Below are 18,991 nucleotides of genomic sequence, written 5' to 3' on the forward strand. Positions count from 1 at the left end.
CTTTTGCCTATAGCAGCTTTCAAGCATAATTTAACATCCCTTGTTTATATTTGCCAGTTTTATTTCTTCCAACTGTGAGGAAAATTCAAAAGGGGAGAGAGGGGAAGGACTAACAATGAATTTTTAAAAAAATGATGCATTCCAATCATCAGTCTCTAAGTGTTTTCTGCTACCAATCTCTAAATAGTGCATTTTCTGGCATGGGCAAGACTAATAGGCTTAATGCATGGGGGTGTGGTCAGTGCTTCTTAGCATGTGTGGAGGTAAAGACTGAAAAGCAGTGACATTCCTTAAAAGAGAGTATATGAAAACTACCTAATAACTAAATTCAAAAGACCATTCATAAGAAAGTAGTTCAAGATTTATTTTATTAAGAAATACATAGTGTCTATTACAAAGTAGCATGTACATTTTCAAAAGTGCTCATAAAATAAATTAAAAATACATTATATAAAAATTTAAAAATACATATGCACACAGTTTGTAGCTGCAACAAAGGTATTTCTTCAGGAGTGTCTTGCACTTATCACTCTTGACTATTAGGTGATGCTTAACACAAAATTTAGAATTTAGTTTAGAATACTTGCACAAAATTTGCTTGAACTTTCTTTCAAATTGCAATTTTTGTGCACTCTCTTTTGTTTTTATTTTCTTCTCTTATAATTTTTTTTGGCCTGAGAACCTGAGAAGAATGAATATATATAGAAGAAATGCCTGCCTGTGACATTTTAAAAAAAACATCAATAGTTATTTTTTCTTTACAAAAGGTTTTAACTTATTTTTTGCAAATATTATTGCTTAACGTAAGTTTTTTTAATACAGGGTATTACAGAGTTAACATTTTGTGTACTTAATAAATATCATTTATTTTAATACTATAAAATATGATGCTAATGAAGATAGTTTTTTTTTCCCAAAAGTCGGCTGAAAAAACGCCACCATCCTATTATTTGTGATGTTTGCTCCAGGCACTCACGGGTGACTTTTTGCTGCATTTTCTGGGTATTATTTATCTGTTGAATGAGAGAATCAATAGTTAAAAAATTAATTATCACTGACTTTAACAACTGTTGAGTGATGGGTTGTATCGTCTCAATGCAAATCTGTCTCCTAACGTACCATCAGAGCACTTGTGTACCTTATGGTTGTACGTCTTTCTCTAAGGAATGCCCTCCTGTCTCTCCATTCACATACTCTGCGTCAAGGAGGCCAAGCCCCACCTCCTCCATAAAGCCTCTGCTAATTGCTTAGATCTTTCTTTTGAAACTCTTTTAGTACTTAAGCTTATGTGTCATTTCACTTGGCTTTCACCTACTGTTATTGCATCATGGGTATTTCCCTTAGCACCGATTACAGCATCTTATACATCAGGAAACACTGGATATGTATTGCACAATTGAGTGAATGAATGAATTTATAGTTTTATGATCTCCCTGACAAGATAAGTTCCCAAAGAGTGAGACCTATTTTATCTGTCTTTAACAACACAGTTAACGTAGGTTACTTTTGAAACTGCAGTGTTCCTGCTCCTTATCCTCAGGCCCAATTTCAGGTGTGATATCAGAAGGCTTTTTCTGAAGAGAGTTTGGCATATTCCTTCACCTGCATTACCTCCGCACAATGATAAATTGAGCCCCCTATGCATGCAGTAGTTAGACTGTTAAGAGTTCTCTGAGTTAATAGTAACTTTATGGTAAAATCTGCTAAATCACAATTCTTATTGATCTCAGATTTCCCCTGGGTGCCAAGGGGAGAGGAGGGATGAAGTAAATTTCTCTACACTCCCTCTTTTTCACCTGCTGTCCAAGAACTTGATCAAACCTATCCTCTGTGTTCTCTTTATATGGATGAATTTTACTGTGGCCATCTATAGATTCGTCAGGGTCTCCTTGAAAAAACGGCATAAGCCAAACAGGTTTGTCATATGGCTGCTGATCTTGAGTTTTTCACGCATGTGCAACCCAGATGGCTCCAACCCGTAACTTGATTGAACCCTGTGGATTCAGTCCTAAAAAGGAAGTCTTGAATGCCTAGATACTCAGATCGCACACTGCCAAGGTCTGCAGGGTTAATAAGCAGCAATTACAATTATCTGCACTTGTCTATTTGCTTTCCTTAAGCTTGTCATCGGGAAGATAAGTGTTTTACCTTGCTTGCCAAGTGAGACACTTAAGAGTACCCGTTTATATACCAGACACTATTTCAAGAGCTTTTACACGTGTCGTGTCAACTCATTCTGTTTTCATAAATATCTTACATTGAACTTACCAAAATATTTGTTTTGCCAGGGCACACAGAAGCTACGTAATTTATCCAAAGTCTTCAGAGAAGTCATAGAGCGGGGATTCAAAGTCAAGCTGGCTGTCTCTAGTCCCACTCTAACTGGCCACTGTACTATCCCCGTCTTTAAGTACCGAATCATTCAGTGCATGTGACTGCATGTGCAAAAAGTTCTTCTATAAGGAGAGCACACTTTCACGCTTTCGAGCAATTAAACAAACACAGGGCAGAGATTTCATGTATAAGGTAACGTTTTAAGAAAGCATCGCATACTTATGAAGGGATGATCCCAGGCAGTGCTGCTAAATCTTAGAATAGACAAGAGTCTGTTAAGGAGCCGTATACCTAGAATTTTATTTTATTTTATTTACTCCGAAGGTATGGATCAGGTGTCTGGGAACTGGCATCTTGAACAATCATCCCAGTGTGGGTTAGCAGCTAGGATATTCCTGTGTAAGAGATCCCGCTTTGAAACACTGACCTAAGCTTTTAGAATCCTAATTCGTCCAAAACTAAATCAGGAAATAGGTTGCATTGGGTGCAGGTATCAACGTGACCTTAATTCACAACTTGAAGCTCTTACCCGACTCTTGTTCTTCAAAAGATCAAACCTGAATTTGCACAGCACAACTTCTGCACTAAAGCCCCAGTTTAATTCAAGGTTAGTCTCAAAGTACAAAAAACCAGGTGTCCTGTGCGCTGTGCGCTGGGCTTACCTGAACTGTAGAGTACTCTGGGCAATAGCGAGCGAGGGTAGCATTAGTTCTCCAGGCAAAGAGTTCCTCGGAGAGTGACGGGCAGGTGGTGGAGTTGAAGGTGTGGCGCACGATTTTAGTGAGGCAATCTGACTGCTCACAGGCGGCGGTGACGTTTAGGAAGACGCGAGAAAACGCCGGAAAGGGGGTGGGGTGGGGTGACAGAGTCAGTAAGAATGGAGTCAAAGCGGCAGGGCAAGCGGAGAGGTCGCGGGCGGAGAGGGAAAGAGAAGCACCCGGTGGGGAGGGGCGTTGCCAGGCGGCGGGAGCCGGGCGCAAGGGCCACGCAGGCGGCGCCAGGAAGCAGCGCAAAAGGGGGCGCTCCGAGGGGGGCCCTGGGCTGCGCGCCTTGGCCGGTTTCCCATTGCCTTCACGGCCAGGAGCGCTGGCCTGAGCTGGAGGGAAGAAGGGACAGCCTCTCTCGGAACCCCGCCCTACCCGACACAGACCTCCTCTCTCTAAATTGGAACCGAAGTCCCAAGCTGGGCGCAGCAAACGCCTGGGGTTCAACACACCCTCCCTGAAAGCCAGCCTGACTGCCCGCTTTACTCACCGAGCTGTAACATGCAACATGGTTGAACTCGGTACTTTTGGCCTGGAAAGGAGAAAACAAAATAGGACAAGAAGGATAGAGATTTTAAACTCACTCATTCCTTAGCCCCCTGCTCCACGGATTTGAAAATGTTCTGAAAGCGATTTCCACAGGGAGCTTGTTTCCCATGTCACTGACAAGGCAGTGTAGGTCCTCAGATGCTTCTGACTAGGATTCGACCCCAGGCGTGCAGGGGTCCTGGTCTCAGAGCTCCCTCCGCAAGCAGACACATCTGGACACAGCACAACCACTTGGGCAATAACACCGCTCTCTGGATATCACAGTCTGCTCTGTAGATGGTCACGCTTTCCACACACACTCTGACCAGAAGTTCAGATTATCAGGAAAATGACTCCTATATATTTAAAAACTCAAAAGTGTACCATCTTCCACACCAGCATCCCCGCCCACCCTGAAGTGCAGTCTCATGCCTTAGCTGTCCTCACTTCTTAGGGCTCATCTCACTAGAACTCTTTCTCTTTGTTCTTTCTCAAGTCATCCACTCTTTTACTGCAAAATTAGAGCAGCACTTTAGAAGGTATATATCTGTATATGTGGCATGCCACCTATAATAAAACCTGTACCTCATCAGCTTCTGAATTATATGGCAATTTCTGGATAGTGATTTTACATGCTAAGAAATTTGGATATCACCTGTATAATTTTTGATGCAATATTTTTTTTCCAAATTATTTTTGTTCCTTGAACGGTAAACTGCAGTCTGTGTATATGTGTGGGTTCCCTTTTGATGAGGATATATTTGTTTAAAAAAATGTGTCCTTGCTTACCTTGTTCATATAGTCATTCAGGTTATGGACAATAAGATTGTCATAGTCGTCCCGAATCTTCTTGAAGTCACAGTTATTGAAGTTGAAAGTTAACACCAACCCTACCAGTTGGAAGAGGAAGATCTTGAAGAAACCTGATAGAAGAAGTAGTAAGGCATTAGGAAATGTGCTTGGAAGCCCAGTTCCACCCCAGTTCCACACTGAGCTCTCCCCGCCCAGACTGAATGGCCCCTAGAGCTGAGGGGCCTGCCTTGGGGGGCCAGGGCACAGGCACCGGTCTGGGCTCCTCATTCCCAGCCCACGTGAAGCCCATGTTCACCCATGCTGGTGCCTGAAGTTGGATTCTTCCTGATGCTCCAGAGCTCTCTGGCTCCACATATATAGCACCTAAACGCCTACGGGCTCTTTTCTCCTAGACCAATGATTTTCTTTGATGTCATGCTCTTCCTTTATAGAATTCTGAATTGATGATGTGAAAGAAAATAAAAATAGCCAAATCTATGGAACTTCACCAGAATTTCCCTCACCTTCCTCTTTTTAACTTTGCCCCAACCCTACATATGTGCTTGCATGTGCTGTAATAGAGGGATATTCACACTTTCTCCTATGGGAAGTGTCTATGACTGATGTGTTTCTTGGTGGGGAGGGGCTCCTGAACTCAGCAAACACGCTAAGGACTGAAAACCAACGTCCAGGAATCCTGAACATCCTTTGGGCATTTCCTTTAGCCGGTTTCCTCTTCTTGGCTAATGGCAAACGCAAATGCTTTGGAGGGTGAGCGCAGCCTCAGGGTTGGATCTTGCTTCCACCTAAAGGCATAAAATTGGTGACCACACCTTAGGGCCAGGGAGAATGAGAAGTTGACACACATGGGAATAGGTGTAATGAGTCTCTGACTCAAAATCTCATCAATTTCAGGGAAAGCGCGCACTCGGTGACTGGGGGAAGGGTAGCGCTCTTCAGGGCTGAGGTCACAGTTCTAATAAATATCAAGAACTTTTGAAACAGCAAAATCCAGCGCCCAGCCCCTTTCGCAGCTCCATCTGTTGCTCTCTTGGCCCGCCGACAAGGGCATTGGCTGTGTGCCTGCAGCGAGCTCGGAAGATGCTGTCCAGCGCGCAGCGCTCTTGGAGGCGCTCAGGCTTCCCCACTGCTGCGTCTCAGAGGCATAGCCACGAGCGGAGCAGACTGGACAGCTTTGGTCACCCCTGAGTCTGGGCACCAGTTTCAGGGACCAGAGAAGGGGCGAGACGATGGGGCTCGTGTTTGTACTCGCCAACCTTTGTAAATCCAGAAAGAGAGAGTACGCACAGCAAGTGACTCAGGGAGAGCTCCCGAGAGGACGTTTAGCAGCCTTGTCAGTGGAGCAGCTCCAGAGGAAGCGCTCCAAAGCAGGCAAGGCCGATTCTGAGTCAGCTGTTAGGACGAGCCCCACTTGGCGCCATTTGGTCACAGGTTTGCCCGCCGCCACTGCAGACACCCAGAACCCCCCCACCGCCACCGCCACACACCCTTCGGCGTGTCAGAGCCTGCATCATTCCGTTCTTGGAAACTTCCCAGGAGTCATCGCCTGGGCCGCAGAGGTTGGGCGCTCCACGTGAGTCGCTGCAAATGTCACAGACCAGGAGCAGCCTGGGACGAGATCAAGGAGCGACAAAAGATGCGGGAAAAGCACAAACTCGGATGGGGATGGAGTCCGAGGTAGACATTCTTTTTCTCAGAAGCCATCCGACAGCTGTACCAATGGACGCAGTTTTCTGGTGTTTGGATTGGGGGGTTTTAGCAGGAGTGACGGAAAGCCTCTGACTCACTGCTGATTTCAGAGATAGGCTTTTCTGGAATCCCGCAAATTTTAACCTTTTTAATGGTGGTACTCTTCTGAGTGCAGCGTTCTGTCTTTATCCCCCATCAACAGCTTCTCAGAGTGGGTTGATGCCAAAGCCTGATTCATCTGGGACATTTTCCTTGGCAGCTGGACGCTGGATAGGCAGACAGATCCAGTACTGGTGTTTGTATTTTTTTTCCCCTCGGAGCTGGTATATTTCCAGGAAACAAAGGAAAGGGCATCGTGGTGCTTCTGTCAGCATCACTTCATTTGTCTTTCCCTGTAGTTGTCTGGTGCTGGGCCAGAGAACTTTCCTCCCCAGTAGAACCTGGGTGGGCTACAGCTCTTGACTGCGGAGAGGGAAAGGGATGGCAGAAGGCAGCCCACTCAGAGGTTTGACTTGTGTCCTTCTGGAACTGGGCTGCCCCTGCCTTCTTTCCTCCTTTAGAGCACTGGGTCTGTGATACGCACAGGTCTGTAGCAATGAGGCAGGCAAGGTGCCTTCTACTCGGACCGAGGAAGGCACCTCTTTGGCTGTGGAGCACATTGCTAAACACTTGTTCCGGTGGCCTCCAGTTTCCTTCTCTGTCAGTATGTGGCCTCTTAGATCAAGTCAGTGTTTTTGCTTTTTTTGCTCAAAAACGTTTGGTAAACTCACAAGGCTCAGCCATTTTCAGCCATTTCTTCCTGCTGACTTCAAGCTGCATTTTCCATCCTTAGCTCCTTCATTCTCCTAGGCTTCTGCCAAAGAGTGTCGGAAGGTGATACGCTCTCAATAGGTCCAGAGCCGCCTTCCTCCCAGCCTCATTTCCTCAGTGTTGGCGCATGCTGGGCAGTGCTCATCTCCTGTGCCATTTTCCCCAAAGGGCGTGTCTCACCAAGTGTGAGCCTGCTACCCTTGAAGGTATATTTCTCTTGGGTTTCCCTTTATGACATCCATGCCCTACATTATATTTTAATAATATTTTCTGATCTCATCTCTTTATTAGACTGTGAGTGTTTTAAAAGTGAGGAATGTAGTAATTGTTTTGTTCAGTACTGACTTACTTTTTCCAAAAGCATTTGAATACAGTAGTGCCAAAAGGTTAAAAGAAATCAGTCAAGCTAAGACAAAAATACTATCAACGTATAAATAAGAAGCCGGTGCAGGGAAAATCATAAAAAGGATTGTGAAGAACTGGAGAATTAGGGAAACTGAGCTCAAAAATGAGTTTTGAGCTTTCAAACAATTGCAACAAAGGCTGTACACCATTTAAATTTATCAGGGGAAGCTAATATTCCTTAGGCTTGTGCTCATCATTATAACAACAACAGGGCCCAGTCTTAAGTGCTGCATGTAGTAGGTACTCAATAAATCCTCAATAGGATTGAAGCATGTGGAAACATATTAATCTTCTCTGAAGATCACTATCTGGAAGCAATAATTTTCTATTGAAAGGACCTCTCTGTAGAGATTTCTTTTTCTAGTTCTTAGTTGCCGTCTTCCTGGAATGCACTTATGCTTCCCTGTAGCAAACACCCAGGCCAGGGCATCATTGTGGACACTCCTGATGAGGTAAAGTTTCCTGTTTTACATTCTTTTCATGTGTTCAAATACCAAAGGTATGAAAAGTATCTGTATGGGTAGTTTGGAAAACCCTAGATTAAATTAAGGATGGTGTATCTTCCAAAAGGTAGGAAATGGAAGTGAGATCATCTATATCACTCTGATTACTCAGGAAGCCTAGGCAATACTCTCACATCAAATGGACCAGAAAATGCTCACTATGTATTTCTCTTTTCTTCTGTTCTCACTAAAAAGATTCACATTCACTTATTTCATCAATAGTTTTCTTATTTTGATTACTATTTTCATTATTTCTTTTATTCCCCTATTCTTTCCCTACCTCTTTTAAAATTTACTTCTTTCTTCCACTTCTTTAAATTGTCCTGAGTATTTAAAGTATTCTTCATACAAAGGAAGGTTTGAATTTGGAGAGATAAATCCAAATTTTCGAGAAAATTCTGCTTTTTGGTAACTTGTAAATTGTAGAAAAATGACTGTAAAATAGAGAGGATAGCAGATTGTTGGTGAGATGATGCAGTGAGATAAACCAATGAGATCAACTTTAGTTTGGCAATGTTTCAGGAGGTGTAACAGTGGACTTTCCTCAACAGAAGCATCTTTCTTTGGGGTCTGGATGTAAACTGCATTATGAAGACCCTTCAGGATGCCTTATAAGAAATATATGTACACACACACACACACACCCTCTTGGATTTCATATATTCATGCAGAAAGAAAAAGTCACACTTTTCAGAGTGAACACTGTTCCTTTTTTATAAGATTTTGTCTTGGTTCTCATGCTTTTGCACAGTAGTTCCACAACAGGAAGCGATCTGTGTATAGTTTGTGATGACTGCAGCAGGTGTCCGTTTTGTCAATTCTTTGCATCACACAGAGATTGTCAAGGAGCTTTGCCATTGACCTGAACCATTGACTTAATTAACCAAACTACATATATCCTCCTAGAACCTTTGCAATATTGGTGGACTAGAAAGTGAAATGAAGGAGTTTCCTATGACAAATGTGGAAAACATATCTTTCATTGTATTTGATTACTTTATTTTATTCCAAGTCTGGTATCTGCACAATCAGTCTATGGCTGAGAAATTTGGCAGATATGTTTGCCTTAGAGAGTGAAAGAAGCTTATTGTGTACATGTAAACTCAGTACTTGTACTCTTTCCTCTGTGAAGGGATAGTGTTCCCCTCATCCAGTAGGGGATAAAAGAAGACCTTGCTTACTTTATTATTTTTTTTTATAATATATTAGGATGTAAATGAAAAGAATGCTTATCAAGAAGAATGTAGGGGTTGAACTTACTTAGAATGCACCATAAAATTGCAGAAGTGGTCAGAGGTGAAAGATAGTTATAATTTTGGATATTTTGCAAAGATAGTTGTATAATGGATATTGTCTGTTTTTTCTTCTATTCTCTCTGCTCTTCCTCGTCCTGCTTTGTACCCTGGAAAGCCAACCTATAAGGAGTGCACTAATGGGATGTCTTGATTTTCAGCTTTTGGTTAAGTTCATCAGTGAGAAAGAGAAAAAGGCAAGAAGTAAGAGAGAAATGAAGTTGAGATTTTTAATTCACCCACTCTGTCCTGTTGGCTTATCACAGATTGGAGGCTCTTTTCTAATAAGGGTCACAGCTCCCATTAATTGATGTTTTCATCTTGCCATGTGTAAGGTTCTGGTAACCATTCCCTGCCTTTGTCCCTTTAGGCTTAGGAGTGATGAAAGTTCCTTACTATTGCTATCCAGAGGTATTGCACTACTCCAGAAGTTGTAGTTTGGCTGGAAGAGACACATTGGCCTGCAATAATTTATTAATGAAACTTCTTTTTACCTTCTAAAGTGGCACAGTTTCAATGAAAAAATATGTAGTTATTGTTGATTTCCCTCCTTATAACTATTGTAAGTAATATACTTATTAAACTCTACTCAAATTACCCAAACAGAGTGTGAAATTTATTTCCTGTGGACTCCTACCTGGCACAATCACTTACAAATGTCTCCAGTATTGCATCATATGAGGCCATCAGCTAATACTCTCTTCTTCACCTTTCGGGTCTACCATGTACCTTTTCACTGACTCTATAACTCTTGCCTAGGAAACAGTGGTTCTTGATATATAATTTGATTCTAATTTTTAGAAAAAATGTTTTCTTGTTCTTATCCATGAAAGATGACTTATAAGATGCACTTTCTTTTAAATTATTTTTCAGATGATATCTCTTCCTAGGAAAAACATTTGCTGGGATTTGCGAGAAAGTTACACATCTACTGGATGCTATTTTGTAATTTACTTTATAATTTATGTATAAAAGTGTCTTAAGCAAAGTGACTGTTATGTGAATCAGCTGGTTGCCATTGGGTTCTTTCTCATCTGGTGTGTTTCAGGCTTTCTAGCTGTTGATCCTGTGCTGAATCCCACTATTGCTACTAATGATCTCTGATTAATCACCCTAAACATTTCCTTTGTCAGTGTAGTATGCTTCGGAAGGTGACCAAGAGATGGAGGAGAGAAGGGAAGGGCATGAAAAAAAGAACTAAGGTATGTTATGAGCCTGTACCAACTCCTAAACGAGCATAACCACAGGGTGCTGCAAACATGTACTAATACAAATTAAAAATATAATATGCTCCTAATACCAATTTTTGTGTTACTCATTAACTTGTACACTTTTCCCATAGAACCTCAGGGGTTCTGAGAAAGTGCTACCTGAGAAGTCCAGATTTCTGATACAGGGAAGAAAAAAACTAAAAAGAAAGAGGGGTCCATGGACAGTTGGGAAGAGGGAGAATGGACAGCAAAGATTATGGTTTAAATTCCCACTATTTTGTTTAATGAAGCTCTGTATCATTTCTAATTTTTAAATTACTTGCTATTGTCTTTAATTGTTTGAACCATCTTGCTTTCTTACATATGGCAATCTGAGCAACTTCACTGAAGATAACATTATGTAACATAACAACCTGTTAACTCTTATCATCTTGTTTTCAAATCCTGTATTGTTTTTATTTTTTTAAATTGTTTTGTTTGTGTCTTCATTGCTGTTATTTTGCTATTTTTTCTTTTCTTGAAAAAAACAGGAATATGGGAGTGTGAAAATGTGGCCAGAGGGCTATCCTGATGATCACCAAGAAAAGATGCTGGGAAATTGGAACAGTGGCTTGGAGAACCTTGGCCTGTATGCTAATTCCTGTCCACCCATCTGTTTTCCAAAATCTTGTTGGAACTCATATATCCATATTTTTAAATGGTTGTTTTCGTACTCCTGAGACAGAGTCAAGCATTTTTAAGAAAAGCCATCTGGCCTATACAGCCTAATATATTTACTATGTGATCTTTTACAGAAAAATCTTACAGACCAGAGAATCATACTGCTCAGCCTTACACTGGATTTGGCTTTTCACTCCCCAGAGGTCATCAACAGTGTGTGGACTCAAACCTGTAAATTCTCCATGCCTGTAGTCATTCAATCAAGTGACCTTTCCCCATTTTGTTCTGACTTCTAACTATTGTACATCAACATTTGTAATATAGACTCCTAATTTATATCGAATACCTTCTGAAAATATTAATGTTCTTAAATTTCCAAGTCTTTCCTTGTGTACTTCTTTTTTTTGTTTGTTTTTTTTTCCAGTACGAGGGATTGAACTCATGACCTTGCACTTGCTGGGCAAGTGCTGTGCTGCTGAGCTAAATCTCCAGCCCCTTCCTCATGTATTTCCAGTTATTTTAAGGGTTCAAATATTATTTACAGAACAGCTGTTCTAAAAATGTATTTGAAAAGATGATAAATCATTTAAAAACAATAAATTCTTTGTATAATAAATTCTTTGAAAAAAATCAATAAAGAACCGTTGTAACTCTATTTCAGGGAATATAGGATACTCCTTTTTTTTGATGAGATATGTTAGTTTATTATATAAGTGTTATTCTTATTAGAAGGATGTGCTAACTTATGATTTCATTCAAATATAATTCAATAAAGAATAATTGCTTTTCCTTTTTTTTTTTTTTTTTTTTTTGCAGTACCAGAGATCGAACTCATGACCTTGCGCTTGCCAGGCAGGCGCTTATGCCACTGAGCTATATCCCCAGCCCATGCTTTTCCTTTAAACTCCCAAACTTCTCTGATACAATGACCTGTATTACTTTTCTCATGTATACTTTTTTTTGTAAAGTTAGAAATTTTATATTGATTATTTTTCTTTAAAGGATTTCTTATAGAAGACAACAGTTTTTTAACTATCTTGATCATTTCAGGCCAAGGCACTTGAATGTATATTGTTACATTTATACCCATGTTCTGTTTAGGGCCTAGCACATTATTTACCTTCATTATTATATGGAGTATCTCAAATCTACTTAATATTTATTGGGCAACTATTAGTTGCAGTGAAATAAATTTAAAAATTCAGGTAATGTCTTATGATACTTTGCTTTACAAATAATTGAGTTTTTAAAAGAACTAAAGTGTAACAATTTAAAATATAGTGGGTCAATGTATCGTCAATATGGGGTGGGGGCATTTTTGTCCTGACTTTGACCCATATGGTCACACAAAGCTGTGTTTTCTTTATGCCCCACTGCAGTGACCTAAAGAGGAGTTAGTTCATGCAAAAACCCTTGAATATTTGGGTAGATGATCAACTGTGCATTTTATTAACTACAACACAAAACACTGAGCAAATCTCCATTTTTGGAGAAAACTGTCTACCACTAGGTGTCTCAGTAGGAGTACGCCCTTCAGAAGCACCTGAAAAACAAGGTGTGGTTATGTCATGAGTAGCCTTAAGCATTTTTGTCTCCTTTTGCAAGAGGTTGGAGTAATAACTTTCATGAGTCATTAGTTTTCACTTAGCCTCAAAGTGAGGCTAAGACTGTCTTATTCAGATTAGGCTGTGGTAACAGAGTGTCCAACATAAACAACAGACAGTGATTTCTCCCCATTCTGAAGGCTGGGAGTTCGAGATGTCATTGCTTACCAACTCCACTCACTACATGTGCAGGCTCACTTCCTGGCCTGGGAATGTCTGCATTTTTGCTGTATCTTCAGATGGCGGAGAGAAAGATCATCTCCTGGTGTTTCTTCTTATAAGGGTACTAATCTCATCATGAAGGCTCCACCCTCAGGGCCTAATTAAATCTTTAAAGCCCCACCTCGAAATACAAGCGCATTGAAAGTTAGAGCTTCAGCACACAAATGGAGGGTGGGGGACACAAACATTCAGTCCGTAGCATTTGTATCTATTTGAAAGTCATAAAATAGAGGGATAAAATATGTTTGTGTATGTGTTGTGAGAAAGGACAAATATAAAAATTAGTTAAAAGATATGAGTGGGTTTTTTTGTTGTAGTCCTACTATTATTTTTTAAGTTTGAACTTACATGAAAAGGAAATCTATAAAAGATTATAGATACAGCTGAAGTCTGTTGTGTATTGTTCTATGATCTATGATCTTGCTATTACTATTCCTTTCCAAAGGCAGCTGCTGGTCTGAATTTGGCATTTATCGCTCACATGCACGTATTTGTAATTTTTTACAAATGTGTTCAAAGCAAGGTAACTCAAAATGCTGTGCTTGATGCATTATTATATACCTGTTTACATATACTGGCCACTTTTATATGTATCTCTTTTGTACTATTTTCACACAAACAGTAACATTGTTAGGCTAGTCTGAGTCTTCTTCAAATATCTATGTCTAGACATTGTCCCATATTATGTTGTAAAAGCTTCATTAGAATTTTTACTGCTTCACAATATTCCATTTGTATGAAAGTCAAATTCATTTAAAGTTTTCTGCTTTTATAAAATTATTTTATTCTTCTCATCCTGAAACAGTGCTTCAGTAAATAACTTCAAGTACATTTATCTGTGTGTAAATTATCTGTAAGATAAACTCTACAATTAGAATGCCTATCAGACAACTCACATATGAAGGTATGTGTTTCTCATCAACCAAGAAAGTTGTCAAACTGAGTTTTTTTTTTGTACCGGGACTCGAACTCCAGATCTTGTGCTTGCCAGGCAGGTGCTTGTGACATTGAGCGTATCCCTGGCCCAAACTAACTGATTTTTGCAAAGTTAACACATGAAAAATTATATTACACTGTTGTTTAACATGACTTTATTTTGAGCTGAGCAATTTTTGCAGTTGCTTTAGAGTTTATAGCAAACATAGTTTATATTTGTGTAACAACCACTTGCATGTCCTTTTACATGAACTTATGTTTAAATGTCTTGCTAGATGTATGTTCTAAAAGATTGTTAATAATTTTCTTACTAATTTGAAAAAAAGCTTTGCAAATTAGTAAAAGGATCCCTTCTTTGGCCATATGAATACAAATGATATCTATAGATTTGTGATTTGTCTTTGATTATGCCTATCATAATTTCTGATATGCAGTATTTTTTTCTTGGCTTCTTTTTTACTGTAGGTAAAAAAGTCCTTGCTTGTTCTGGGTTTACAAAGAACAATTTTGTATTGTCATTGTTTGAATTTTACACTTAAATATTTTATCTTCTTGGAATTCACTCTAGGAAAAAGTGTAAGATAATAATAACATTTGACAAAAGATGGTTGTCCGAATATTAATTTTTGATTAATTAATTTTCTCCTATTGATTTGAAAAAGTATCTTGTTATATATTGAAATTATATTTATAGATGTATCTACACCAGTATGAAGCTGTTTTATCATAGCTTTTATTAAATTTTCTTCCTGAAAATACTCTTTGCTTTAAAGAGTATTTATACAGCTCAGCTTTTAACCTATGCAGGTCTTATATTTACAGCTAGTTTCTTGTAGGTCTTACTTTCTAAATACAGTCTGACAGTCTGCTTTTTACTTGAGGTATTTAGACCATTTACATTTAAAGTTATAGTTAAGGTTGTGTTTACATCCACCATTTTACGGTTTGCTTTAATTTTCTTGGTTTTCATCTTTGTTTCCTTTGGTCTGCCTTCTTTTGAATTAATTAAATAATATTTTAAAATTCCATTTTATTCTTTTTTTTTTTTTTTTTTTGGTTTTTCTCCGGTACCGGGAACCGAACTCACAACCTTGCACTTGCCAGGCAGGCGCTTTTGCCGCTGAGCTAAATCCCCAGCCCCTCCATTTTATTCTTTTATTTTACTGTTAGCCACAGATCTTTTCTGAATGTGACCCCTTTAGAGTTGACAGTAAGTTCATATGTTTAGATTATCATAATCTATAATCAAGTAATGTTATACCATTTAATGCATAGCATAAGTATATTACAAAAGTGTTTTTCTATTTCCTCCTACCCAGTTTCTGTAATTGCTGCCATGTATTTTATTTCACATATTTTACAAATACCACAGTACAGTATCATTTTGTTTGAATACTTAACTATCTTCCAAATATTCTTTAAAAGAAAAAATTATTTTATATATTTTACTATGTACTTACTATTTCCTAGACCCTGCATTCTTTTGTGGATAAATTCATATTTCCAGATGATAATCATTTTTCTTTTGCTTTCTTTATTGTTTTTTAATAATATTGGTATGTTGGTAATGAATTATTTTAGCCTTTGTGTATCTGAGAAAGACTTCTTATCCCCCTTCGATTTTCAAAGATATTTCTAAGGTTCCTCTGAGTACCTTATAGATTTTGCTCTACTGTCTAATGGCTTGCACTATTTCCAAAAAGAAATCTGCTGTTGTGACATAAGAATGAACATAGAGGAGGTCAGTCAGCTTTGTATCATTTTAACAAAATACCAGAGATAAGCATCTTATAAAGACAAAAGGCTCGTTTTACCTCATAGTTTTGGACATTTCAGTCTATGGTCAGTTGCTCGTGGTTTTGGGCTGTGGCAGGCAGGACAGCACAGTGGGACTGTGTGATGGAGGAAGCTGCTCCCTTCATACTAGCCAGGAGCAGATAGAGAGTGGAAGGACTTGGGGTCCCAGTGCTCTCATCAGGAGGACACCTCCGGTGGCCTGACTCATTCCTATTAGGCTCTGCCTCTTAAAGGTTGCATTGCTCCCCATATTACTGCAAGCTGGCAACCAGGCCTTTATTCTGCAGGCTTTTGGGAGACACTTATCTAAACGATCCTATAAAATGTCCTTTACACCAGCTGAATTTAAGATTTTCTTTTCATCACTTCATAAATTTTTTTTCTAGACAATATTATTATAATGTACCTTAGTTTAGCTTTTATGATATTTTTTGTGTTAAGGATTAAATCTGTGGGTTTATAGTTTTCATCAGATTTGGAAAATGTTTAACCTTTATTTCTTCCATTTTTCTTCTTTGGGAATGCCAATTACATGTGTGCTTGGCTACTGTAGATTGTCCAAAGTTCACTGATTCCTTATGAATTTTTTCAATATTTCTCAGTGTTTTAGTGTTTTGGATTACTTCTATCGTTATATCATAAAAGTCATTAATTTTTCTCCTACAGAGTCAAACATACTCTTAATACCCTACAGAATAACTTTAATTTGAGATATTCTTGTTTTCACTTCTAAAAGTTTGATTTGGAATTTTTTAAGCAATATATAGAACACCTTCTACGGAAGCATTCTTCTTCATTTGCATTTTAAGAGAGAACACACCAAAAATTCTGCGACAGGTTGACATGATGCTCAGTCTCTTTTTAGGTGAATTCCTGGGACAAAGCCAAAGACCTTAGGAAGCAGAGCGATGGAATATGGTCATAGAAATTACCCATGATTCACCTTAGCAAGTAAACTTTGTAGCCTACTTGCAGCCATTCCCAAGGGACATACTGCATTCACAGTAAAAGCCACGGAAACAAAATGCCAAGTTGCCTATAAACATGTGATTTTTGCTCATACTGGCTCTGTGTCTAGAGAAGGACTCTTGGTCAGACCATCATAAAAGAAAGCAGATGTCCATATGAAATTAAAAGTGCAGCTCTTTGTGTCTGAGAGTGTTTTACTGGCAATACTAACGGTATGATACTGACATTAGCTGGAACAGTAGCTTATGTTTCTCTCCCTATCCCAAAAGAAGCATAACAGGAAACAGATGTGACATAGAGGAGGACATCATTTAGCAGGCTATTTCAGTGCAGTGTAGAGGAATGAGCTGGGGGTGCCCTCGCTGTATTTGCAGGAGTCTGTTACATGATAGGTATTTACAGATTAGACACAATAGTTAACTGCCAAAGGAATCCCAAAAAAGCCTAAGAAAATCTTCTTAAAATGTATAACCATGTATTGCTACTGATGGGAACAGTCATTCTTGTATCTAGAATTCCTTTTTATTTATTCCATCTTTCTATGTGAGAAGCTCAATCCTTCCTTTTCTCTATTTTATGAAAACATCTGTAATATACTTACTCTATTTAATCCTTTCTACTAATTTCATAATCACTACTGTTTCCAAATTTGTTTCTTTGATTGATTTCTTTTTCTAATTATGGATAGTATTTTTCTCTTTCTTGCATTCCTGATCATTTTAATTGGACACTAAACTTTGTGCAATTTGACTTGTCATGAGTTGGGTATTTTGCAATAATATTTTGGATTGATAAAAAAATCTTTCCCATTATACCAATATTTATCCTGTGACATGGTTAATAAGTTCTCTTGAAGTTTCATTAGATAGAAAGAATGAAAGCAGTGCACATGCATGTTTATAGCAGTAAAATTTGTAATAGCTACATCTTGGAAACAACTCAAATGCCCATCAACTGAGGAATGGATAGAAAAGATGCAGTCTTGTTATACAGTGGCGTCCTACTGAGCCATAAAGAAAGAAAGATAAACTTGAAACTTTTGTAGGTACATAGATGCAACTTGAGAACATAGTCATAAGTGAGATAAATCAGACTCACGTGTAAATCATATTATTATATGCATTGTGTGTAAATCATATTATTTCCCTCGGGTGAGAAACTGAAAGAGTAAATAAGATCCAAAATGTACAGTAGATATTGTGAAATGGGAAGAAACTGTTCAAAAGGAAAGAGAAACTAGGGTGGGGGAAAGGAGAAAGGAAGGTAGGGAAAAGGAAAAAAATACAAGATATTTAAGACAGTTCTACTACTATTTTCTCTTGGGTCATTGAAAAGAAAAGTTTGTGTTAATATCATTTGGATAATTTTTCATGCATCTATCTTGTACTCTGAGTAACTGCTTATAACAACATGCAATGTATTAACTATTATTGCTCTCCTATTATTTTGTTTTAAAATTTTATTTTTTTTTTCAAGATAAAAAAGAATGAAAGCAGTTCAGTGCTAATTTTTATGAGTACTTTACCTCCTGAGCCATAAACTTTATGCATTTTCCTGGTCACATATGAATGCTGGCCCTGTGTAAGCACTGGTAATAGTTCTTGCTTCTTTTTTGGGTGGATTTTTTCCTGAAAGTGGTTGTGTCCTTACTTACATGCACCGCTCTGTACTCAGATGTGGGCTCCAGGATGGCTGGCATAGTGTCAGATAGAGAGAGCAGATTTTGGTATTATGCAAACTTGCATTCTAATTCCAGGTCTGCCAGTTTTACTGGCCATGTGATTTTAGTCAACTACAGTAACTTAAAATTTTTCTAGCCTTAGAGTTCAACTTACATGAGAATAATAATAATTTATGTGAAAAATAGGAACAATAAGAATAATAACGATCTTCCAGACTCACTAAAAGGATCAGTGTACCTTAATCATAGCACAATTCTTGGAACATGCTGTATTTTAAATGTACAGTAAAAATAAATGAAGATTTAAATACTATTGACTGTATGTAATTTACAGGGTGAGTCATACTGTTCAAATTTTGGAGCAAAACTTGACATAAATACATAATATAATTTGATTATATAAACAAGTCATCATCTTCTAATTCAACTTCCTGCTAAAGATGTGCTGCAGAGATAAAATGAAAAGAAAATCACTCACTTAGACTAGTCACTGAATCTTAGCACAATGTCTAATTTTACCCTAAGCATTCTACTTTCTGTTTTTTTTTTTTAATCAATGTTTTCTGTACACATTAAAGGCTAAATTACTTACTGCTGACTACACATGGTCAGTGACAAAACTAAAATTAAAATCCAGACATCTTTCCATCTCTCTAGGCATCCGGACTGGAGAAAGTAGAAATATCTGTTCCCTAATGATACCAGAATAATTGTATTACTTTAGTTATTCACTTCATTTCCAAAATCATTGATTTAATATTCTATTACCTTGG

The 18,991-nt window shown here is 38.4% G+C and overlaps 1 protein-coding gene across 1 annotated transcript; it reads right to left on the reverse strand.

Moving 5' to 3' along the window:
• Positions 1-849: 849 nt before the first annotated feature.
• On the reverse strand, positions 850-4,855 carry Tslp (thymic stromal lymphopoietin). The gene is made up of 4 exons (XM_005382342.2): positions 4,815-4,855; positions 4,416-4,584; positions 2,997-3,578; positions 850-1,013 (listed from the first exon to the last, which is right to left on the reverse strand). Exons 1-4 carry the CDS (start codon positions 4,853-4,855, stop codon positions 891-893), a joined length of 915 nt encoding a protein of 304 aa, XP_005382399.1. The 3' UTR covers positions 850-890.
• Between the last annotated feature and the right edge of the window lie 14,136 nt (positions 4,856-18,991).

This window comes from Chinchilla lanigera, unplaced genomic scaffold, assembly GCF_000276665.1.
Source record: "Chinchilla lanigera isolate Chin_1 unplaced genomic scaffold, ChiLan1.0 scaffold00017, whole genome shotgun sequence".
Classification (NCBI taxonomy): Eukaryota; Metazoa; Chordata; class Mammalia; order Rodentia; family Chinchillidae; genus Chinchilla; species Chinchilla lanigera.

What these genes read in the sequence shown, in the direction of transcription:
- Tslp (XM_005382342.2), bottom strand. Translation starts at nt 4,855, where the DNA reads ATGACATCAAAGAAAATCATTGGTCTAGGAGAAAAGAGCCC. An exon ending in TGAATGACTATATGAACAAG is followed by an intron (nt 3,579 to 4,415) that starts GTAAGCAAGGAC and finishes CGGTGAGTAAAG; the next exon opens with CGGGCAGTCAGGCTGGCTTT. An exon ending in CAGAGTACTCTACAGTTCAG is followed by an intron (nt 1,014 to 2,996) that starts GTAAGCCCAGCG and finishes CTCATTCAACAG; the next exon opens with ATAAATAATACCCAGAAAAT.